The sequence below is a fragment of the Malus sylvestris genome, chromosome 10 (assembly GCF_916048215.2).
Source record: "Malus sylvestris chromosome 10, drMalSylv7.2, whole genome shotgun sequence".
Taxonomy (NCBI): domain Eukaryota; kingdom Viridiplantae; phylum Streptophyta; class Magnoliopsida; order Rosales; family Rosaceae; genus Malus; species Malus sylvestris.
The window spans coordinates 11,755,099-11,768,605 of record NC_062269.1 but is presented as its reverse complement, the minus strand read 5'-3'; the positions used below and the strand labels follow the sequence as shown (position 1 = coordinate 11,768,605).

Sequence of the window (13,507 nt, the reverse complement as noted above, 5' to 3'; positions counted from 1 at the left end):
CCTTGGACGGACTTCATAACAGGAGTTAACCATGACAAATCAAATCCCAAGCCTTGGGCCTCCACCCAGAGTATTTGGAGCTTCTCCATTCCCTTGTGTGTCATTTCTCTCCGCCTTATTGAAGTGAGGAAAAACAGCATCTTTCCCATAAGCAAACTCATGCCATCGAGAGGACCTATTTGGGCATACGGCTAAATCTGGATGAGGCAAGCAGACCCTCTCAAACAATGAAGCATGACACCTCGGAACCGTTGCCAAGCCTCGAAAGTTAACTAATTCCTAATCGTTGAATGGTTCTGGTTTGATGTGGATTGCATGGTTAGACTGCTGAGCTGAGGGAGGAACCGGAGTTCTGGTGGTAGCCTCCACCCTCTGCTTTCCCTTGTGCAGAGGCTCTCAATTGTCACCCGCACTCTTTTTATGAATGCTACATATAAAAGCATATTGAATTTTGGAGTTTGACAACAAGAGCTAAGGCAAGAAAAGAAAGACATTGCATATAATGGAATGGAAAATTAAACCTGAGGAGAACGAACCATGGCCTCCATCTCCTTGATCCTACCGACCTTTATTTTCCTGCTCTTGATTGTACTGGGGACTCATAGAGTTCTCTTTCTCCAGTTGTTGCTCTTCAACCTTGACCTTGTTTGGGAGGATATGTGGTTTTTATGACTTAACGAAAAGAACAAATATTTTAGTTCAAAGATCACAAAACATACTTTAACAGACTAATGTAGTAACTTCGAGAATCAGAGATCACGCGTTCAATTACTGGAAGCCAAGGAAGTTCATGAAAATGTAAAACAACAAACAGAAAGGAATCAACACAAGCATAACCTCATTTCCAGAGTCCCTAAATCATATAACACATCAAGATCTAGAGATATTATCTCATGAAATTAAAGTTATGATCTTTAAGCATACAAAATCTTGCGTTCAAGGGATTAATTAGGCTTGTCATCTCATTCTAAACTACCCCAACTTAACATTATGATACTAATGGACCAAATATCATCCAAAATTTATGCTAAGCACAAACATAGAACTACAATCCTTAAAAAAACATACAAGTACTAAAAGATCATCAAATCTGACAAAAACATTACAACATTTCATGACACCCAAACACAGACAAAAGTCACAAAACCCACAAATGTGATAAATTTGGTAGTTTTCAATTGTTAACCAAAACTTGAAACCGTAAACAGTAAACTTTTAACCCCTAAAAGCAAAGTGGTTTTTACTTTCTACCCATTGGTAAAGATTAAGCACCAAAAACACAAGAAAGATGGAATCTTTGAGAAGTAGAAGAAAACCTTTGAGGAAATAAAGAGCAGAGAGTCACCATTCAGGGGGCACTTCTAATCTTCTTCCATCATCACACTTTACCAACTTGCTCTTAATCATCTTTCTGCATAGCAGATACACAAGCAATGAAGCATTAACGAGGGTAAATTTGAAAAGTAAAGTAAATTTTATGGACAAAAAAGGAAAGGAAAATTTGTGGCCTCAAATACGAGAAGGGTGATGCTCTCTACACACTCATTTTTACCTCTCACGCAGCTTCTCAAATTTTGATCATTGGATCGAATGAAAGAAGATCAATTGACAAAAAATTAACAAAGTGTGTAGGAGGTAAAAATGGGTGTGTGAATAGCACTACCCATATGGTAAAACCTCTTAACTGCTTAAAAGTACAGATTTTTACTCATGTAGTTTTGTATTGGTGAGTTGCAATTTTTCAATGTATTTGAAACACAAACCAGTATATTTACGTGTTGTGGTAGCAAATTTTTGCTGTCTTCAATCTTGACGAAATTATGCTTACAAAACAAATAACACCTCTGATCAAAGACCAAAGCCACACGCCACAAGGTGGGGGTTTGGCCAATGGATCTTCGATATCTAAATCAATTTCTCTTAAAAGAGTGAGTGTTTAGGATTTGTATGCATAGAAAAAGCTTAACAAAAATTGGTGGAGATGGCGTATTTTTAAAGAGGTGGTCGGCCTAGGTGTAAGGTTTTACCCTACACGTGGAGAGTTCTCATTAGTCAAGGTGAGTCATCCGTAGGATCCGTAGGATGGATGAGGAAAGACTTATCCAAGATATTAATTAAGAGAGAATATCTTGACATAATGATGGTAACATCCTTGATTGATTGTGAGGGATATTCCTTACTTGTTTAAGGTGATTTTCAATTAGTAATGTATTAAAAATAGGATTTGGTGATTAATCATATCTTTAATTCCTCTTACTTTTCCATGCCATGGGTAAGGAAGTTTGATGTAGTCGTAGTCAGCTGCTCAAGCCTTCATGAATGTTAAATTGTGTGTGGAATATTTGTGGTCCCTGCCCATTTAATGAGAGTAATTTTGTCTTCTTCTTTCAAAAAAATATATATATATCCATTTGTCGTCTACAGGAATGAGAATCTACCGCTCCATTTTTAAAATGTTTTGACTAAACATCTAGGGTATTTTAATTTTTTTTATTAAAGTTTTTGAACTTTTGATTAAGGTGCTTTAATTTGAGGCCACGTCAGCATAATTGAATTTAAGCTATTTACATGTCATTTTTATATATTTAAACTCATAATGCTATGTATTGGTTTCTCAATTTGCCCTCATGGAGCATTTACTTAGGCATTATCGAGATTAACTTAGTATCAAAACCCATTGCCTTTATTTTAGGAACTATCAAAACAAACTTTACACTTTTTATCTCTTTACTGATATGTTTAACTTTTGATGTGGTTCTGGATTTCAAAATATATATTTTTATTTATTTATGTTTACACTTCCTAGTTTTTCTGTTGTGTAGTGTGGGTACGTTCATGGCTATGTTTGTTCGGTACATTTGACTAGTGAACACAATATTAATAGGTACAATTAATTACGTAGATATTATAGTTGATTTGTTTAGTTTTCTTTTTGCTATTTAGGTATGTTTGTTGGTATGTAGTTGGTATGCTTAATATGAAACTAAACAAACTTAAAATTGTGGTATTACAAATTATTGGTACGTAAACATTGCAGGGATAAGTTTATTTGTATATAATTGGTACGTTTGTTCGTACATAATTGCTATGTTTAAAATGAATGTAAACACTCCCAAACTGAATTTGATTCCAATGATGTATGATACCTTATATACAAACTATTGGTATATACCATTGGAGAGAAACATTTGTTTTTGCCCATTATTATTTTATTTTTTTACAAAGGCTCGTAGAAGTTTGTCAAGTTGGTAACAATCACTTTGGGGAATTCATAACATACCATCATATTGGTACATATCAAAATAAACATTTCATAGTGTACCAACATATATTATAGCTTACCAACATACTAGCAAGTAGGCCTGACATTTTGGACCCAACCCGTTAATATTTGTATTGGAGTGGATGCTTAACGGGTTGGGTCGCTAACGGGTGAACCCGTTAAATAACAGGTCACTTTGGGTCAACCCGTTAGACTTGTTAGGACCCGTTAACACCCGTTAGTTGAGGATATTTTAGTAATTTTAGTAAAGTCTTAATAACAAAAAATAAACTTTATGCAAAAATAATAATAATAATAATTGTTAACGGGTGACCCGTTAGCTTAACGGGTTGGGTTCGGGTGACCCGTTAACTTAACGGGTCGGGTTCAAACCCAATAAACCCGACCCGTTTACAGGTCTACTAGCAAGTCCCAAAATAAGCCGTCTATATCGTACTCAAGTTGGAAATGTATAACATATGAGTAGTTTGTAACGCATCAAAATTTACGTTCTATATCCATATTGAAAGTATATCACGTACCAATAGTTTATTACGTACCAAAATTAGCATTCTATAGCGTACTCTGGAATTATATAACGTACCAAATTAGCATTCTAGTGTACCTTGAAATTGTATAATGTACCAATGGTTTGTCATAATAGTTTATTATGTACCAAAATTAGCATTCTATAGCACACCTAAGTTAAATAACGTACCAAAATTAGCATTCTAAGCATTGCAGAATTTGTATACAGGCATTGAGCAATTTGCTCAACTTGAATGGCATTTGGAATGTGGCCTGATGTCCGGTACTAGGATGCCTCTCTTTGTACATGCCGATTTGAATTTTTTTTTTCTCTTTTTTTTTCTCAAAGAGATATGCAGTGCTAGCAATTGGAACCTTTTAACAAGCAAGGGTGTTTTTTTTTTTTTTTAGGACGAACAAGCAAGGTTTTGTATTGACAAGTTGAGGTATATATCAGTAGAAGAACATATCAAGTCTGCTAGGTTTTATAATTAAAGACTTTTTGCTGAAATTGAGTACTGGAATATATATCTACTAAATTGTAGGAACTTTGGATAATCATTTGAGAATTAATTGGTCCATTAAATATGATGGCAAATTATGCGTGGCACCTAAATAGTAAGGAAAAGATTAATCAAAATTTAAAAAGTAATAGATGTTTAATCAAAGAAGCAGTTCAACAAGGCACTTAAATCAAAATGCTCCCTTTTAAAATTATTTTTTACTCCACACGTATTATAACATAAGTGAAAGAATATATGACACGTTTCTGAATGGATAATACTTAAAAGACTAAAATTTTAAACCAAATTTACAAACCAAATAATGTATCATCAAAGCAAACTCAAACAAATTAGCCCAAATGGTCTTTACATTAAGTTCTAATCCAAGACGGCCCATTAAGAAGACTGGAAATATAGTATTTGGCAAACACGTATTCTTAAACAAAAGAAAAAAAAAATGCTAGCAACCTTCTCATTTGCATTTTCTTTATACAAACGAAAGTCCTGAAAAAATTTAAAAGACGACGACTAATGAACGCAGGGTCATCAGCACGACACTCAAACAAGACCGCTGATCAAACAAGCTCAAGCTCACAGGAACACAATACATCATTAGTTTCCAACCCCCTTGTTTGCCTAATGTTCTTCGTAATCCAAGACCTTTCGTGTCAGGCCATCTCAAGCTCAACAACCTTGAGCGCATTTGATCATCATTCTGCTGAGAAAGCGGGCATCGCTTCAGGAAGCGTAGCGTCATATTCATAATCATTCTGAATTCTTCATGCTATCCATGGCGAAAAAGAGACAAAAGCAAAGAAACTAGTCATAGAATCAACTCGTTCGCTTACTCTTTGCGAAAGATCACCATGCTACTTCTTTTGAAATTAGATAACGGAAAGTAAAGTTGTGAGGAATCCATTCAATTCCCTTCCAGATTCTTTTGTGTTGGAACTTCTGATTGTTTTTTCTTTGAAAATCAGGCATAAAATGCTCGATCATCTCTACCAAATCAGCAGAGCACAATCCTGAATCCTTTGCAAACGACTCCACAATTTTTGGAAGAAGGATTTTCTGTTCCTTGTGCACTAGGAAGTTCGATTGGATGTATTCCTCCTTTGCAGTTTCTAGCTCCTCAAACACTCCCTTGGATGTGTACATGCGAACCTGAACAACAACAGCAAATGCGATGTATAATGTATTAGAAGCCTATGGTTAAGAATAGAAACATCATGTGCAAAATGCAGATGGAGTAACAGCGTAGGTGTGTACCGCAGGATCCGAATGGCTTCCTGAACAGAGTGCAAAATGCAAAAGAGGTTCAGGGTGCTCAATTGCATACACTTTTCGGGCATCTCCAACCTTGAATTTTGTTTTCATGGAAAACAACAGCCGCAGCCACTGGAGGGAAATAAACACTGTAAGTCTAAACCAATAGGAATAGGTTATAAATGGGGAACTAGAAGAATGTAAACTAACAAGTTAATTGGTTTATATGGTATACCAGGAAAATAATAACAGGATACAATATGAACTAGTTTCTTCGGAAAGAGAGATTACTTGTCCAGGACGGGGCAATCTGCATCCAAGAATGGATCTTTGTATCATGTCTACGCTTATGGTGTGGCCTCCTACACTATAAGCCGCCTGCAAAAAAGCAAAAGCTCGTAAGGAGAATGGTGCAACATATCTTATTACAAAACTTGTGAGAGAAAGTTCGTTTACCTTGAGCGGCATTGAAACTCTTTTCAGATTATTCTGTGGAATCCCATATATCAAAAATGCCTGAAGATAGCAGATAACATGATTTGCATATACGCAAAGACTCAAGGAAAATAGCAAAAGGAAAATAAAAATATTAAATCATCAGGTTATGTACTCTTTCATGGCTGAGGAATCATACATGCATGACGAGTGTATTGTGCACGTTAATCCAAAAGGCCAACTTCTCCTCATGTTTCATCTTTCTGAGATCAACTCCTTCCAACCGATGGATAAGTGACCTGCACTTGCACAGTTTTCACCATCAAAATTCATACATGTTCTAACGAAAACCCTTCTGCGGAATTCAATTATAACCATGTTCCGATATGTTCCAGAAATTCATAACAGCTGGACTGACAAATGGAATAATGAAAATCAATTGAGGGTTCAGCATCAATTGGCGTACCTAAATTTTTTTAGTGTGAGTTCAACATCTTCTAACTTATCTGTATCCCTACAGATCCATTCTACCTTTAGCATTCTGCTATACGGTCCACTCATTTCCTCTGTCCCTTCAGATTGCAACGGCTTATCAAAATGTGAATGAAAAAATGGAATTTTTCGGCGTTTTGAGCTCCACTTTTCACCTTGACTGTGTGAAGAAAAGTCATACGTTGATGAAGATGTGATTGGGGAGCAAGAGTCATCATGATCGATGACAGGTGGATCTGCAAGTTCACAATATATGGCCGAAATGCACTTAATCATCTCCTCAGAGATGCTGTTTGGTGTCTCCGGAACATGATCAGAAAAATAGGTTTCATAATGTTCCATCGGATAGACACTTGTAGTTGCACTCTGAGATTGCTGCAGAGAAAAACATCGAAACCACACATTAGAGGGACATAAAATTAGCAAGCAACTATAATAACTATTAAAGGAACAACGAAGGACAAATAAAAGGGAAATGAATAGCCTCCAATTGGTACATTTTCTCATATCCGTTACCTCTAGCATTGAGAAAGGTAAAGAGTGGTATGAGTCTACAGCTTTAGCTCGAGATTTTGTTCTAGGAGAAGTTCTTATGGAACAAGTTGAATGCTGAGACAATGAGGAGTAGCAACGATGAATGCTTGAATCCAACAGTTTTTGTTGGTCCAATATGTCATTGCATTCCTTTAATAAATTTCCAGTTGAATGCCGAGGAGACAGAAGATCATTAGAGCTGGTGACTGTATTGTCATTTTCTTGTGTAACATCTTGTCCAGGAACTTCGGCGGAAACCCCTTTACGTGTGATTAATGGAGACGAATTGAGTCGTTCAGCCACATTCGATTCAGATGATATTTGTTGATCAAACGTTTTTCGGTACAAAGAAAGAAGATGGCGCTCCAAATGCACAACTTGTTGCTCTAACACTGCAATTTCCTTAATGAGGCCCGTGGTAGACTGAAGTCGAGGGAGAGGAAAATCAACTGATTATCTTAAAAATAGCAAAACTCTCTAGAATCATGACTAAAAAATCATTTATTTGCCTTTTCTCAAAGAGTAATTACCATATTAGTGTCTAAGTTAACAACTTAAATCTTGTTCTTCCATCTTGATAGGGTTTACATCAGATCTCCAAATTCTTTAGGAAGCATACAAACATACAAACGAAGACTCGAAACACCTAAACTGATAAAGTGCATCTAAAGCACATAACAGCCTACCTTAGGGAGTGAGTTTTCAGTTGTAGCATCAGGTGACAACGGGCGATAACTCAATGCGTTCTCTAAAGCATGGCGTACCGAAAATTGGTTCTGCAACTGTTTTCGAAGATCCAAAATCTGCAAAAGAAAGAAACTGTAAATCATTGAATGCACACTATATATAATCAAAGAACACCTTACTTGTATTAGAAGCTGAAATATTTACCTCCTGACTTAAATAACTTTGAACATCAGAACTAGTGGGGTGCATCTCCATAGTTTCAAAGTATCTTCCCATTTCCTTGTATGGAACAAAACAGGATTACTTATAAGTAAAAAGAAAAGGGTAAATTGAGTAATGAACAGGAATTAATGCATGTGATTCCAGCAAGAAATAAGAGAGTTTCTTTTACCACAGAATCTGACATTGTCTACTACTGACAGTGAGCTACTCTACTGCAAAAAAAAATTAAGAATTCCAAATAAAGACAAATAAATAAAACATTTTAAAAAAAAACCTCTTACCATTTTCAATCTGTAAGGAGCTTGGAGGGTTTGATTCACTTCATCTTTCTCAAGTTTTCTTTTAACTGGTTCACTGTCAGTAAACAAAAGAACTTGTTAAAATACGCAACGAAGAAAATCTAGAGTAGTTGGATAACCATTTCATTTTCAGTTTTTAATAACCGTATTCTTACTCCAGGAAAAACCAGTTCAGCTATTGATACAAATTGCATGTCCAATTGGAAAAATTTGCAAAAAAAATTAAGGAAAAATTAACCATTATTTGGATTACAGAAGAAGGATATGAAAAATTAAAAGTAGAATTTAAAAATAATGGTAAAGAAAAAAAAAACACAAAGAAGAAAAAGCTACCTGTTGGAACGCTTGTGTTTTGAAACTCCCTCCATGAATTTGGACTCTACTTCCTGCATAGTAAGATCAAAACTTGGCTTGTCCACTTCCAAGGAACTCACTGAAACAGCATTAAATGCAGAAGCAGCCACACTTGAAAAATTGACAAGTGCCTGAACAGAAAAAAACCCAGCTGATAGAAACATCCAATAAACGCATTAAATGTGAAACAGTATAAAATCTGATTGGAAGAAACAAAAAACACAGTGAGAGGGTAGAGTGAGACTACTAACACAAATGGGGTTTGTGGAAAGCTGAACCAAAAACTAGTAGCTGAGAGGAAGCCAAAAATGTCTATATATTTCTAGCTAGCTGTATTTATTTCATATCCCAGAAAATCTAGTTATTGACTTTTTGCTGGGGAGATCTGACTATAAATAAGGCTGACTTCGTAATGTATTTCGATAGTTCAACCGTTTAATTTTTAAGCCTTCGTTCAAAGATTATATCTAAAAAATATCATCCAAATTCAAACCATATGATCATTGGATCAACAGTAGTCATTTTAGTGTTTCTTTTCTAAACCGTATTTGTCAATTTTATTAACTATATTTTAGAGTTATCTAATTTATTTGTGAGGATGGTATGCATTGAAATACATATATTTCAGATTCTTAAAAAAATATTACAGAATGAACCCTACAAAATATGTGTCAAAAAGTAAGTTTAGTATAAGTGTCTACTGGAGAGATGATTTTCGTACACCCATTTCAGCTTCTTAAACATTCCTCTTTAGTTTTGGCTGAAACTAAATAAACCAAACTTAAACAACAGTCAAAATTAAACAAAAATGTATAAAAGACTAAAACGAGTGTCCCTATTGTAGAAGATAGTGCTTAAAACAATTGGGTGGTTGGTTGATTTTTTGACTAGTCCCTTGTCATGGACAGCAATGTTTTGGAGAGCCTTGGCAATGGTGAGCTTTTTGCATTGCATTAAAAGAAGTAAATCTTTATCTCATGGCTTTTGATTTAAGATGACGTGCTAAAGTTATGGAAAAGGAAAAATCTTCACCATTTACTGAAGGAACAAAGGGAAAAAGAAAGAACTACCCTTTGTTAAGGCTTTATTTATTTATTTATTTACAATTGGTTATGAGGAATTAGGGAATCAAATACAGGAGAATTTTAATTGTAGATGAAAATATTATTTACCACTCAATTGGTAAGCGTATTGAAGAGTAACATTAACATTTATGTTGTTGATATATGACACACCCCGTCCTGAATGAGGGTATGCTGGCCGTCACGTGAGAGTGACGTAACCATTTACACAGTTCGGAAGCTTTAAAAAAATACAATTACTAAGATGAAACACCCGAGGGTGAGTTCTACTTTTGTGAATTCTGTCAGAACACCATTGGATTCCTCGTGGCCACCAAAGCTCTGCTATCAAGAACCTAGAGGGGCGCAAAACAAAATTGAGTGGGTCACATCGGTTGTCCTATGGATATTGATGCATATATATATGTGAATTGATGTTGTGAACGCACATGTGAGTATCCAATATCATGCTATGGTGGTGAAGCGGGCCCGGGAAGTGATCCACCCCGGGCCGGGATATGACAATATAGTTAATGAAAATCATATCTTGAAAAAAGTGTTTTGTTTATCCTAATGGTCTATAAATTATACAAAACTCGTCAATTTGGTTCCTCAACTCCAGAATCGCTCAACGTCATCTTCATCATTTGATACTACACAACATTGCGCTCAACGTCACTTTGAATGGTTTTGAAGCTTATTAGTTTCGCCTGATTTAGGAACCACAAGTGATCAAACCTCAAAACATAACTATGTAGCAAAAGAAAATTTACTTACTGCTACATATATAAATGGTGGAAACGGTCTCACCAAAACACAATTAAAAAAAGAGACGGTGTTATCCACACACTCTTTTTAATCCCTCGCCCACCTCTTGTTAATTTCTCTCTCTTCAATTCATTTCATCTGATGCCTAAAATTAAGAGAAATGTGTAAAAAGTAGAAAAAGTCTATGGATAGCACCACCCTATAAATAAGAAACTATATGTGAAAAGGACTAGAACCAAAATTTGGTGGGATGCTATGTCTATGTATTGTCTGTTGGATCGATGCTTCGCTCACGTGTTAACTCAAAGATTAAGCAATTTGCTTGTACTCGACGAACTGGCTCCCAGAAATTGCAACCATGTGACCGGGTTTGTAAAGAACTAGATTACAACCCAAATGTTGACTTAGCCATACCAGGTCCACAGACTCTTTTGATTGTCATCTTACATCATCTCCAAAGTTACAGACAAATAGGTAGGCAAACCTTATTTGATGAGTCATTAGGCAAAATGTTTGCCTAAACCATTAGAAATGCTTACTTTGTTTGCCTACACCATTAGAAATGCTCTTAGGTTGCTTACCTAAGAGAATTTCTTCTCCAAATTCTTAATCATAAGTATTTTTAGTACTTTAGTCTATCAGTCGATAGTCGCTTTCAAAGAGTACTAACAAAAAAAAAAATATATATATATATATATATAACTCTGTAGAAATTATAGCTTCGATGATAGGACATTTATAGCTGGAGTTAACTTGGCTACTCAAATGACAAGGAGTTTCTCTTCCAAACACTTTTGTGACCAGCTTACGGATCGTCATGTTTATAATTAAAACCGACCGTTAATATTATTAATCACTTTATTAAAATTAGTTCTGCAAAAAATCAATTAAAATTAATAAAGTCGTTTAGTCAATCAACTATAGTAAATAGATAGACAGTTCATAATTCTTTTATTAAATTCGTCCATTTGTTTTTTATATTGTTCGATGACTAAACAATCTCATTTTTTATCTATGTTTTGTAGAGATGATCTTTACAGAATGATTAATACTATTAACAACTTCGATCATATAAGCACAAATATCTGTAAATTATGTATAAAGTGTTTTGAGGAGAAATTCTCCCTCATTTTTAAATAGTCAAACATTGTCCTTTATATATCTGCTTAACCACAAGAGTTTAACTCTCATTGTGTCGTATCGTATGCACTTCATACAAATCCAACGAATTCATTTGTATATGCAAACATGAACGTAAATTTGTGATAAACTCAAAAGCTGTGCAAAAAGCCTTGACATACAGACATCAACAATGCACAAAATAACCATTTTCTTATCAGCCTAAAGCTGTGAAGCATACAAAATGCGAGCTGTCCGGCCAAGATGGAAGAGAATTAGTGGTTGGTCCATAAGCTAAAAGGGAGAAGCACTTAGAAAAACAAAACAAAAAGCTATAAAACCTCAAAAGGGCTGAAAGGTGAAGGTCAAAGCTAAAACACCATGCATGATTGACATGAAACGACTGGCATTCGTGGGCTTTCCATTGTCCGGCTAGCTCCTTTGCAGGAGGAATTTTTGTTACTGTGCAAAACCATTTTGTCCAGTCAAAGATTTGCATGTTGCTGCCAAAAGCTCCTTGCCTTTATTTTCGTTTTTGGGAAGGGTGCTATACAGTAGACACACTACATATGTGAAGCAAATTGCACAATTCAACCTAGTTGTAATCCAATCTAGGGTTTTTCTACAAAACATATAGGAACCATAGGTGTTTGAATGGCTATATTAACTGAGACTATCAAAATTTACTCATGCAAATCTACCCTACTGCAAAAGGGCCTTATAGTGTCAATAGGTGGCGTCGGTTTAATATAATATAGTGGTAGATAAGACAGTTGCGATACTAATTGAATATGAAGTCGGATTTACTGTCGCTTATAAGCGTCATAAAATGTCTACGTCGCTTTTAAACCGACGTAAACATTTAATGTCGCCTATAACCGACATATATTTTAATAATTTTAAATACTAGCGTCGCTTTAAACAAAACAGTGTCGCTTTTAAGCGACATAAAGTATTGGCGTCGCTTTTAAGCGACACAAAGTATTGGTGTCGCTTTTAAGCGACACAAAGTATTGTTTTTAAATGTTTTAAAGCCTGCGTCGGTTCTAAGCGACATAGATTTTAGTTTTTTTAAATATCTATGTCAAAATGATAGAGCTTAGAATTTATTTATACTTTCATTAAATATAACATAAGATTTTTTGGTATCCACTAGTGTAAATATTTTAAATTGAAATTCATTCATTGTATTCATATAGGGTCAAAGAGTGTAGCTGTAAAAAATCATCTAAATCAGAGTTAAAATAACCGTTAAGTCGTGATTTTTTGTTTATAACTGTCGAAAAGTTTTGTCCCGTTACTTAATCTCTAAATGTTTGTTTTTTTGCCATTTTTGGCGTATGTGACCTGGAAGCATATATAAACAAGTTTGTTGGTTAGATCGTTGAAATTAGTTTCATAGAATACGTATCCCATCAAAACGATAGATTCACCAACACTTATAATTTATTTATACTTTCATTAAATATACTATAAGATTTTGTGGTATCCGCTAGTGTAAATATCTTAAATTAAAGATCGAATTCATTCATTGTATTCATATAGGGTCAAGGAGTGTAGCTGTAAAAACTCATCAAAATCGGAGTTAAAATCACCGTTAAATCGTGATTTTTCCTTGATAACCGTCGAAATTTTTTGTCCCATTACTTGATCTCTGAATGTTTGTTTTTTGCGATTTTTGGAGTATGCGATCTCGAAGCATATATAAACAAGTTTGACGGTTCGATCGTTGAAATTAGTTTCGAATGATGCGTATCCCATCAAAACGATAGATTCACTAACACTTAGAGTTTATTTACACTTTCATTAAGTACGACATAAGATTTTGTGGTATCCACTTCTGTAAATATTTTAAATTAACGATCAAATTAGTTCATTGTATTCATATAGGATCAAGGAGTGTAACTGTAAAAAAATCATCAAAATTGGAGTTAAAATAGCCGTTAAATCATGATTTTTCATTTATAACCGTCGAAA

At 34.9% G+C, this 13,507-nt stretch overlaps 1 protein-coding gene across 3 annotated transcripts; it reads right to left on the bottom strand.

Moving 5' to 3' along the window:
- Positions 1–4,576: 4,576 nt before the first annotated feature.
- Positions 4,577–8,950, bottom strand: LOC126584835 (uncharacterized). Of its 3 annotated transcripts, XM_050249199.1 has the most exons (12): positions 8,834–8,950; positions 8,562–8,713; positions 8,211–8,283; positions 7,912–7,986; positions 7,707–7,823; positions 7,003–7,443; positions 6,461–6,861; positions 6,194–6,293; positions 6,016–6,075; positions 5,851–5,937; positions 5,563–5,691; positions 4,577–5,457 (listed from the first exon to the last, which is right to left on the bottom strand). In XM_050249199.1, exons 2-12 carry the CDS (start codon positions 8,618–8,620, stop codon positions 5,155–5,157), a joined length of 1,845 nt encoding a protein of 614 aa, XP_050105156.1. In that variant the 5' UTR covers positions 8,621–8,713; positions 8,834–8,950; the 3' UTR covers positions 4,577–5,154. The 3 variants fall into 3 exon arrangements, with proteins under 3 accessions (XP_050105156.1, XP_050105155.1, XP_050105157.1); XM_050249198.1 differs by having other exon boundaries at positions 8,562–8,912; XM_050249200.1 differs by lacking the exons at positions 8,562–8,713; positions 8,834–8,950 and adding an exon at positions 8,384–8,497.
- Positions 8,951–13,507: the final 4,557 nt, after the last annotated feature.

What these genes read in the sequence shown, in the direction of transcription:
- LOC126584835 (XM_050249198.1), bottom strand. Translation starts at nt 8,746, where the DNA reads ATGTTTCTATCAGCTGGGTTTTTTTCTGTTCAGGCACTTGTCAATTTT. An exon ending in GAGTTTCAATGCCGCTCAAG is followed by an intron (nt 5,938 to 6,015) that starts GTAAACGAACTT and finishes GCTTTTTTGCAG; the next exon opens with GCGGCTTATAGTGTAGGAGG. An exon ending in GAAGCCATTCGGATCCTGCG is followed by an intron (nt 5,458 to 5,562) that starts GTACACACCTAC and finishes GTTGTTGTTCAG; the next exon opens with GTTCGCATGTACACATCCAA.